Genomic DNA, 9,582 nt, shown 5'->3' on the forward strand with positions numbered 1-9,582 from the left:
TATAAGTAAGCAATAACTTGTTGTATACTGATATTGTTTGTCATGTAACATTTTATGGATGGAGGGATGAAAGAAGAGTTATACACAGAAAGTTACTATTGCTGCACTGCTATCACACATTTTCCAACTCTAGGGACATAAACATTTAAATAGGTTACCATGAGACATCGTCTACCCGAGTGAGCCCGCCCGACCGACCCCCTGGCTCATGAACTATGGTCATGTTAATTTAACTTCTGTAGCACAGCTAGAACAATCAGTCAGATGTTTCACAGGATGTATAAATCTGAAGCATCCTCTTGGCGTTTCTACTCACTACCATATATGGTGATGAGAGGAAGCCCAACATTTGCACTCAACACATTTTCCTGTTCCCAAAACTAGAATATATTAGGAACAGGACAAAGTTTTGTAGACTTTACCCTTTGCCAAAGTTTTTTTTTAAATGCGTTGTTTAAAAGGAGTACAAGGGCGAATTGAGTTATTGCACGCACTTCACAGAGTAGGCGTTCCCTAACGGAAATATGCAAATTGAAATTAGAACTCGCCAATAGGATCTCGCTAGCTCGTGCATGGCTCTGCCATCTCTTCGCTTGCTCTGCCGGCAATGATTCATTTGCTCCTCTTGGAAGCTACAGGCTGTGGTCTATCTTGGATTAGTTAGAAAAATCTTTGTCTGCGGAGAGAAAGTGCAGCGATCAAGCGGCTTCGAGGGCTACATGCGCCTGGTGGAATCGTCAATGGCGGCATCACACTTGCACAGAAATAAACATGTATTATTTTAAAAATAAATTGCATAGGCCAATTAGCCCCAAAATACTTATAAATATCTGTATTTTATCATCCCTAACGAAAACGACAAATTGAAAGCGTGAACTATGCAGAAAGTTATTTCAATTAATGAAAGTCCTTGCCTCCGCCCCTCTACAACACATCCAGCACGTTCCGTATTTATATGCAGGTGCCTCTCATTCGCTGCTTCTTTACACTTTGTTGCAGAACAGAACTCTTGTGAAATTGCGTCTCTTAAGAATAGATTGTACTCGTTTCTGCAGAGCGAGAAGGGCTGAATTATTGAAACATATGTATCAGTGAGCCTAACGCACTGACACTATCGTGGCAGTTTCAGTAACATAACTTTAGAAGCTTAGTTAAATTCTTCATAAATCGCGAAAATGCCTCTTCTGCAACATGCATTGGACACAGACTTGGAGCGGTTAGCCCTGGACCTGATTGTCCCGTCCCTACTTGACCAAGGATTCTTTTACGTGGATAACTTCCTAGGAGAATTGGTTGGACACTTTGTTTTGGACCAAGTGAAAGAGCTGCACAGCTCGGGAGTTCTGCAGGACGGACAGCTAGCTGGTCCTGACCGGAGTTGTGGGATTTCCAAAAGGAACATTCGGGGTGACAAGATAGCCTGGGTCAGTGGAGTTGAAAGAGGGTGCGAGGCTATTAACATCCTCCTTACTTTAATCGATAAGTTGGTTACTCATTGCATCGGCCGACTTGGGAAAAGTATTATTCGAGAAAGATCAAAGGTAAATTGTGCGACAATTGTGCATAAATTACGTGTATTTCCTTGGTTTGAAGGTGGAAAAAAATGTGATCACTTTGTCCTTATATTCTATTTGATTATGTTAATATTGTATATAGAGCTATGAATGTTGAACGATATTTAAGGGATAATCATCGAGGTGTTATGCATTAAATGGAAAATAATGCACACTGTGGAAGGTGTGTTCCACGACGAGTAGCGGAGTGGCACTAACCTTCGTCCGAATTGCTTTGTTTAACAGAGAACGCATGGAGCACCGAGACTATCCCGCTTTTAACACGGCTATGATTGAACACATTTGCTGCTAGAAATGTGTTTAACACCAACTGAAGTAGCTAGTTAGCAAGTTTACTAGATAGCTACAGTAACGTTAGTTGCTTTGGACATAACCATTGACCAGACTTGCTAGCTAAGAAACCATCCTCATAGCTTGTTATTATGAAAGTCGAATTCAACAACCCCAATAATGTTTTCAATTTGACTTTTGCTTTCAAAAGCAGCTCAAACAAAGAACATGTAAGAATGAACTTCATAACCATTGAATATTACCATGCATTATAGGGAAATAATGCACGCTCTGGAATGCCCTTCAAGTCAATCAGAAACGGGTATTCAACAATGCCATGGTATAATTAAGCATCAAGGCACAAGGTAGTGCTGTATCACGAATACAGTCGCAGGTAAATGGCGTTGTGTGGCCCGAGGCCATTTACCTGTGACTGTATTCAGGATACAGCTGTTACCTACATTCTAAAATAACAATTAATTAAATCTTTTATATATATTAGTTGTTTTTGACGAAAATTAATGTTTGATGTATCTGAGTTAGCTGAAGTTGGCTGGCTAGAACGTTATCAGAGTTTCTAAACTCAGAGGCACAACATCGCAAGACTTCCAGGAACTTTTGTAAAACAGGCCAGGCCTGGGTTTGAGAAGTAAATGAGAGAATTGATACATTCTTCCTTAGTTATTCATTCTTTAAATCTAAAGGCAAAACCTAGATTTGAGCCAATGTCATAAGTGGTTGAACATCTTATTACTCCAAACTTGTGAAAGTGACAAATTGACACTTTCATTTTCGTACAAAAATAACTATATCGATGGAGGCCCTTTTGATTTTTACGGCCTGCACAGTTCGGCATGAGACGACCATTAGACCCGATGTGTTTCTACTACGCATGAGCTTAGCTGACATCCCCTACAAGTGTGATCTGGGATTTCTATCGGAGAAGCAGTTTTAGCCCCTCTTCATACTGTACTGTCTTTGATTTAAATGTCAGTGAACTTTGGATAACCACAATTTTGTGTATTTATTACTCTCATTTTTATCCTCATGCATTTATAATAATTGTGTGTCTCCAAGACAGAGTTCGCAAAATTTTTGGGGCCAAGACCCCATTTTGATATTTGAAAATTCTCGCAACCCCACCCATGTGAAAATAGTTTTTTTTATTTGGGGCTATGGCAGTGAATTTAAAAACATTCCAACAGTATTTCTGATTGTCTTCTCAACTCACAATCACATACTTTTAATGTGGGGCCAGTCAATTGCTAATTAGTCTGACATAATGGATCTTATCTCACCACCACTAATGAGATGGGTGTGCTTGATGCATGTCACGTTGATATTTGGTTTTAATGCAGACGAGCGTACTGAATCCAGGTTCACACAGATATGAGCTGACGAAGGGTAGCCTGCCATACGTTTTATGGTGCTTTCAAGACAACTGGGAACTTGGAAAAATAAGATGTCGTGATTTGATATCTTATTTTTCCGTCAGTGATCTTTAGGTCGGAAAATCAGTTCCCAAGTTGGAATTCTGAGTTAGATGACGGTTCATACCAATCTTTCCCAGTCGGAGCTCGTTTCTTTCTGAACTCCCAGTTGTATTGAACGCACTGAAGTCAGAGATTTCAGAGTTCCCATGTCAGAGTTTCCAGCTGTTTTGAACGCAGGCATTAATGCTCAGAGGGAGACTGCAGGGTATTATCTTTTAGTCCCTTTGGCCTACACACCGTCCTCATGACGGAGCCCATCTGTGCAAAAGCCCACCGTTCGATCCCATATGGAATCAGTTTTTCGACGATATAACGCAACACACTGAACATCCCATAGGCCGTTTCATTCTTGGGAATCGTGAGAAATAACAATATGTCCTTGTGAATAGCATCCCCTGACATGTATAGCGAACAAAAGTCGATGCATGGCAATCTCGGTCCTCACAGCTAACGTCCATTTGGAGAGCATAAGCTGGGGAGTTTGAGGTGATCAGTCCGTTTCCTCTTGATTGCTAGCAATATCATGCATTATTTGTTTAACCGTGTTATCTGATAAAGGTATTAATGTGAGTGTCTGTGCCTCTGATTCCCCACACATTGTTTTCACCATATCAATTGCGGCCGGTAATGTGTGGTTTCATAGCGTAGCGGACCTAGTCAATCAGACAGACACAGAGAGAGGTATGTTACTTCTAATTTCTAAGTTCACACATGACCCCACATATAATACAAGATAATTACACCAGATAGGACAGACTGACCCTAGCCCCCCAGCACATAGACTATTGCAGGATAGATGCTGAGTACTGAGACGGAAGGGGGGGACACACACTTTACATCCCATCACGCCCTTCTCTCTTTCCCACATGCCTGGATCCTGCTCCCAATCTTATGTAGACAACCCATTGATCAGATGGACTGATTATAAGAAGTAACAACAAAAGCTAGCTGTTGTTTACCTTGATTTGAAATTAAGAAGAGCAAAAATAAATCTGTTATCTCTAAAAGAATTTACAGATCTAAGTCAATGGATGTATAGAGTGAGTGAGAGGGAGGGGAAGAACGGGGGGGGGGGGGGGAGAGGTCGGTAGACCTAGCAGTACTACATGTGGAGTCTGCTGGCTCACGCTCCACACGTAGCTCTGTCATTAAACCTTCAACATCCTGGCAGCCTGCCAGCTTTGCTCTGTGTGTGGACTTCCCCTTCCTCGCTGTCTTCCTTTCTCTCTTGTTTCACGTGTTTTCACTGTTCTTTGACAACACTGTGCGTACATGCATATGTTCCCCGACTGTAGACCGTAAACACTGGGTGTGTCGTCATACTCCTTTCCTCAGCACGTGCTGAGATATGATGCTGTGCAAATGAACTAAAGGATCACTTGACCAGATAAGGCCCTTGTGATGTTGCTTCTGAAGAGTGATTTTATTGCAGATTTATTATGTAGGTGTATGCATGCATCAATCGATCAGTAATCAAAGGAGAGAGAAAAGTTTGATTTATATGATGCATGTCTAAAGGTTGCTGTTAAATTGTAAATGTAATTTTCCCTGACATAAGACCACAGATTTGTCCCTTTGCATTGTATCCTAGCAACTGGAAAGGAAATGCATAGTTTTTTTAGCTACCGCTGTGCTTGTCACACTACCTTCAGGGAAGTCACTTATTAGGCAACGCAGTGGCTGAATTCAATGTGTAAGCAGTCTGAGTCCAGTGACCTTTTTCTGTAATGTGAGGGTCGAAGGTCAAACCTCTATAGGCACGAACAGGACCTCCTGTTTCCTAAGGGTTAGGAAGGTACAGCTGAAAGAATAGGGCTGTACAACCACAAGGTCAAATAGGAGTTGCTTATATTTGTCCTGTTGCACACATTCTGTACAAGTGTTTGGTGAAATGGAAATGTTAGGGTTAAGTTCCATTTTTTTTTGCCTCTGGGATTCAAACTAGCAACCTTTCGGTAACTGGCCCAATGCTCTAACCGCTAAGCTACCTGCCACATATTGTGGAATCCCAATATCTGATCACGTTTCAACAAAATATTTGGGTCCAATCCTGTTCCTTTGCATCTGCACTGTATCACACATGCAAAATATCTATCGCACGTTGCCCAAATCAAATATCATTTGACAAAATGTTGCATTGACTGGGCCTCTAGCAAACCTATCTGATCCAATGTGTCTACTCTTGGCCCCTTGACCACAAGCGTTTTCATTAGCATGGCTTTGATGGCTTTTCTTGGCTTTCTTATCACAAGATAAATGACGAGTTTGGTTAATTGTGTTTCCTTGGACTGCTAACTGAATGCATGTAGGCCAGTCCTTCTGAAACCACAACGCACCCTCGCAACGCAATGCTTACAGGACATTTTTGCAGCCAAGGTATTTACCCATAAATCTGGTCTTGTTCTATTTTTGTCTCTGAAATGCAGAAGCTATTTCTGTATTTTTAGAATATTCCAAGGCCACTGAAAAATACACAATACTTTCCCACACGAAGGCTTCTGTAATTGGGTACACTACAGTTGTTTGTTACATATTATCTAATGATTATTAGCGAGTATACTAAATATAATGTGGAATGGACTCAGAATTGATGTTTTGTGTTTGTCTATTTCAGGCGATGGTGGCGTGCTATCCAGGAAATGGGACGGGATATGTTAAACATGTGGACAATCCCAACGCTGACGGTCGCTGTGTCACCTGTATCTACTACCTGAACAAGAACTGGAACGCAGAGGTGGAGTGGTAGATTCATTACACATGCATTCCATAATCATTAAATTAACTACACAAGTATTATTATTTTTACATATTTATTGAATATATATTAAACATTATTACATGTATACATTCTTATTACATATATTTATTGTCACCTATTCTAAAATAATTTAGGTGCAATCAACGCCAATCCTTTTAAATTACAGTTACATTTCCAAGAAAGTCACTTTTGTATTTTTCGATTGTTTAGTTCCCGCTATAACATAATTAACGTCATTATATTTAAGCATGGTTTATTTTTAGACTATGAAAATGTGAGATGTTGCCATAAAAATAGTACGCCCACCGCTTGTTTGAAAACCATCTTTGGCTTCTGATCTTTGTAAAATGCATACCAAGCCTTTTCTAGCTTAACTTCTTGTTCTGTGAAGCTGAAGTCAACCATATGTAATTGTTATGTTGCAGGAGCATGGAGGAATTCTTAGGATTTTTCCTGAGGGCAAATCCTACGTTGCAGATGTTGAGCCCCTGTTTGACAGACTGTTGTTCTTCTGGTCAGATAGAAGGAATCCACACGAGGTGCTGCCGTCATATGCAACAAGGTCTGTATGATGCATCACACTGTTGTTATGAAAATCTGTATAATAATAATGTGATAAAGATGCAGTGTAATTATGTATTAATCATTTAGAATTTTGCTTTGTTCCAGATATGCTGTAACAGTGTGGTATTTTGATTCAGAAGAAAGAGCAGAGGCGAAGAGACGGTTCAGAGACTTAACAGGTACATTTCTCCACTGGATCAATTAACTACGTTACATCTATGTGTAAAAAAAAAACCTCCGCTAACGTTTTACATTAAGTTGCTCTTATTCCTGCGCAGTAATAAATTGCAGTTCTATAGTACTGACATTCGGTTACAACCTTTATCCTAATCATTAATGGCATTCATCTGTCTGTTTCAGCCTCCACTCAGGACCAGGACAGAAGAACCCTGTGAACTGTGACCTTTAGAGACTCCATCTTGTGTGACACAATAGAACAATGAATCCCAAATCCTTTGTGCTGACTGAGAGTTTTCACACTTTGATCTAATCACTGTTTGGATTTTGGTATCTCTTCTAAAAGCTACAAAGATGTGTGCTTGATGGCTTTGTACATTATTTTTCTATTAAATTATTTGCTGCTCTTTCAATAACCAGGGTACTCATTACTGTTTTTAAACCCAAGTGTCCTGGATCAACCCAAATAACACTGTACTACTTCTTGTAATGTCTTCATCCTCCTGAGACCCAGCAATTCATTTTTGTCCACTCTAATGGACAGTAATTGTTGATCCGTATCTCTGAGGCCGTACATGCCACTGTGTTAAGTCCTGTTGTAACTTTGAGAGGACATTCTGGGCTTTTCAATGATATCACATGTTTGGGGGTGGGACTTTTTAACGTTTTCTTGTTGTATTTTCAAAATGTTTTTTACCTACTGTAGAGGCTTCAGACAACGCCCAACATTCTAAAATAGGCCACTTCTTTTACAGGCACGGTTCTAATGTATTTTCCCCCTAGATTAGTTATGGTTCTTGTTGCAAATAAAATCAAATGTATTACTCAAGTTTTTATTGTACAATTTGGCTAAGCTGTAATTAAAATGTGTGCATATAAAGATGAATTGAGCTGACAATGTCATGTTGAAAAGCACAAAACCAAAATGGACACCTGTTGTGGCTCAAAGACATTGTCACATCGTATATCTTGTTTTAAGTTGGTAATAACATCTGGAGTATTCAAGGGTGCATCTCAAACGGTGACCTACTTCCTATGTGGTACACTACTTTTGACCACAGGCCCTTTTGACAGAGTTTTAGATCATCCAAGTCCTTACGAATTTATTACATGTCAACAATCGTTATAACTAGTTGAGTAGTTATGAGTGACTCCCAGCACTTCTGTCGTTATTGATCGCTCTGAGCAGATGTCTTCGACAGTAACTGCAGGTTGTTTGAGAAGCTTCTGTATACACCTTGTGAGAAGAAATCAATGATTGATTGCAACTTTCAAAGCTTCACAGATATACAGCACTTGTATTGTTGGCTGTAAACAATTTTAGTGCTTAAAATCGGCTTGTATGCTGGTGGATATAGCCTACAGTATGGTGAATAAGAGTGGTTTTGTAAAATGTTTGTTTCAAACTAAATAAAATATTTTTTTAACCTGACTATTGTCACTGTTTGTTCTATATTTGTATCTTAAGGTTACACTCAAAAGGTGCTTTCAAGTCAAATTTCATTAGTCACATGCCCTGAATACAACAGGTGAAATACTTACTTACGAGCCCCTAACTGACAGTGCAGTTTCAAAAACTACAGATATGAATCAGCAATAAAAGTAACAAGTAATTAAAGAGACTAGAGGGGGGTGGGGCAATGTGAATAGTCTGGGTAGCCATTTGACTAGATGTTCAGGAGTCTTATGGCTTGGGGGTAGAGGCTGTTTAGAAGCCTCTTGGACCTAGACTTGGTGGCACTCCAGTACCACTTGCCGTGTGGTAGCAGAGAGAACAGTCTGACTAAGGTGGCTAGAGTCTTTGACAATTTTTAGGGCCTTCCTCTGACACCGCCTGGTATAGAGGTTCTGCATGGCAGGACGCTTGGCCCCAGTGATGTACTGCCGTTCGCACTACCCTCTGTAGTGCCTTGCGGTTGGAGGCCGAGCAGTTGCCATACCAGGCAGTGATGCAGCCAGTCGGGATGCTCTCAATGGGTTAGGGTTATGCCCTAACCCAAATCTTTTCAGTCTCCTGAGGGGGAATAGGTTTTGTCGTGACCTCTTCACGACTGTCATGGTGTGCACCAAGGAACTTGAAGCTCTCAACCTGCTCCACTGCAGCCCCGTCGATGAGAATGTGATTGTGCTCGGTCCTCCTTTTCCTGTAGTCCACAATCATCTCCTTTGTCTTGATCACGTTGAGGGAGAGGTTGTTGTCCTTGCACCACACAGTCAGGTCTCTGACCTCCTACCTATAGGCTGTCTCATCGTTGTCGGTGATCAGGCCTACCACTTGTGCCATCATCAAATTTAATGATGGTGTTGGAGTCGTGCCTGGCCATGCAGTCATGAGTGAACAGAGAGTACAAGAGGGGACTGAGCACGCACCCCTGAGGGGCCCCCGTGTTGCGGATGTGTTGTTACCTACCCTTACCACCTGGGGGCGGCCCGTCAGGAAGTCCAGGATCCAGTTGTAGAGGGAGGTGTTTAGTCCCAGGGTCCTTAGCTTAGTGATGAGCTTTGAGTGCACTATGGTGTTGAACGCTGATCTGTATTCAATTAATAGCGTTCTCACATAGGTGTTTCTTTTGTCCAGGTGTGAAAAGGCAGTGTGGAGTGCAATGGAGATTGCAACATCTGTGGATTTGTTGGGGCGGTATGCAAATTAGAGTGGGTTAATGGGATAATGGTGTTGATTTCAAAGCATTTCATGTCTACAGACATGAGTGCTATGGGTCGGTAGTAATTTAGGCAGGATACCTTA

General features: G+C 41.0%; 1 protein-coding gene across 1 annotated transcript; it reads left to right on the forward strand.

Moving 5' to 3' along the window:
• The first annotated feature begins 700 nt into the window (after nt 1-700).
• On the forward strand, nt 701-8,266 carry LOC139374212 (prolyl hydroxylase EGLN3-like). The gene is made up of 5 exons (XM_071115234.1): nt 701-1,541; nt 5,952-6,071; nt 6,521-6,657; nt 6,765-6,838; nt 7,020-8,266. Exons 1-5 carry the CDS (start codon nt 1,176-1,178, stop codon nt 7,052-7,054), a joined length of 732 nt encoding a protein of 243 aa, XP_070971335.1. The 5' UTR covers nt 701-1,175; the 3' UTR covers nt 7,055-8,266.
• The last annotated feature ends 1,316 nt before the right edge of the window (nt 8,267-9,582 follow it).

This window comes from Oncorhynchus clarkii, chromosome 19 (genome assembly GCF_045791955.1).
Source record: "Oncorhynchus clarkii lewisi isolate Uvic-CL-2024 chromosome 19, UVic_Ocla_1.0, whole genome shotgun sequence".
NCBI classification, from domain to species: domain Eukaryota; kingdom Metazoa; phylum Chordata; class Actinopteri; order Salmoniformes; family Salmonidae; genus Oncorhynchus; species Oncorhynchus clarkii.

What these genes read in the sequence shown, in the direction of transcription:
- LOC139374212 (XM_071115234.1), top strand. Translation starts at nt 1,176, where the DNA reads ATGCCTCTTCTGCAACATGCATTGGACACAGACTTGGAGCGGTTAGCC. An exon ending in CTGCCGTCATATGCAACAAG is followed by an intron (nt 6,658 to 6,764) that starts GTCTGTATGATG and finishes GCTTTGTTCCAG; the next exon opens with ATATGCTGTAACAGTGTGGT. An exon ending in ACGGTTCAGAGACTTAACAG is followed by an intron (nt 6,839 to 7,019) that starts GTACATTTCTCC and finishes TGTCTGTTTCAG; the next exon opens with CCTCCACTCAGGACCAGGAC.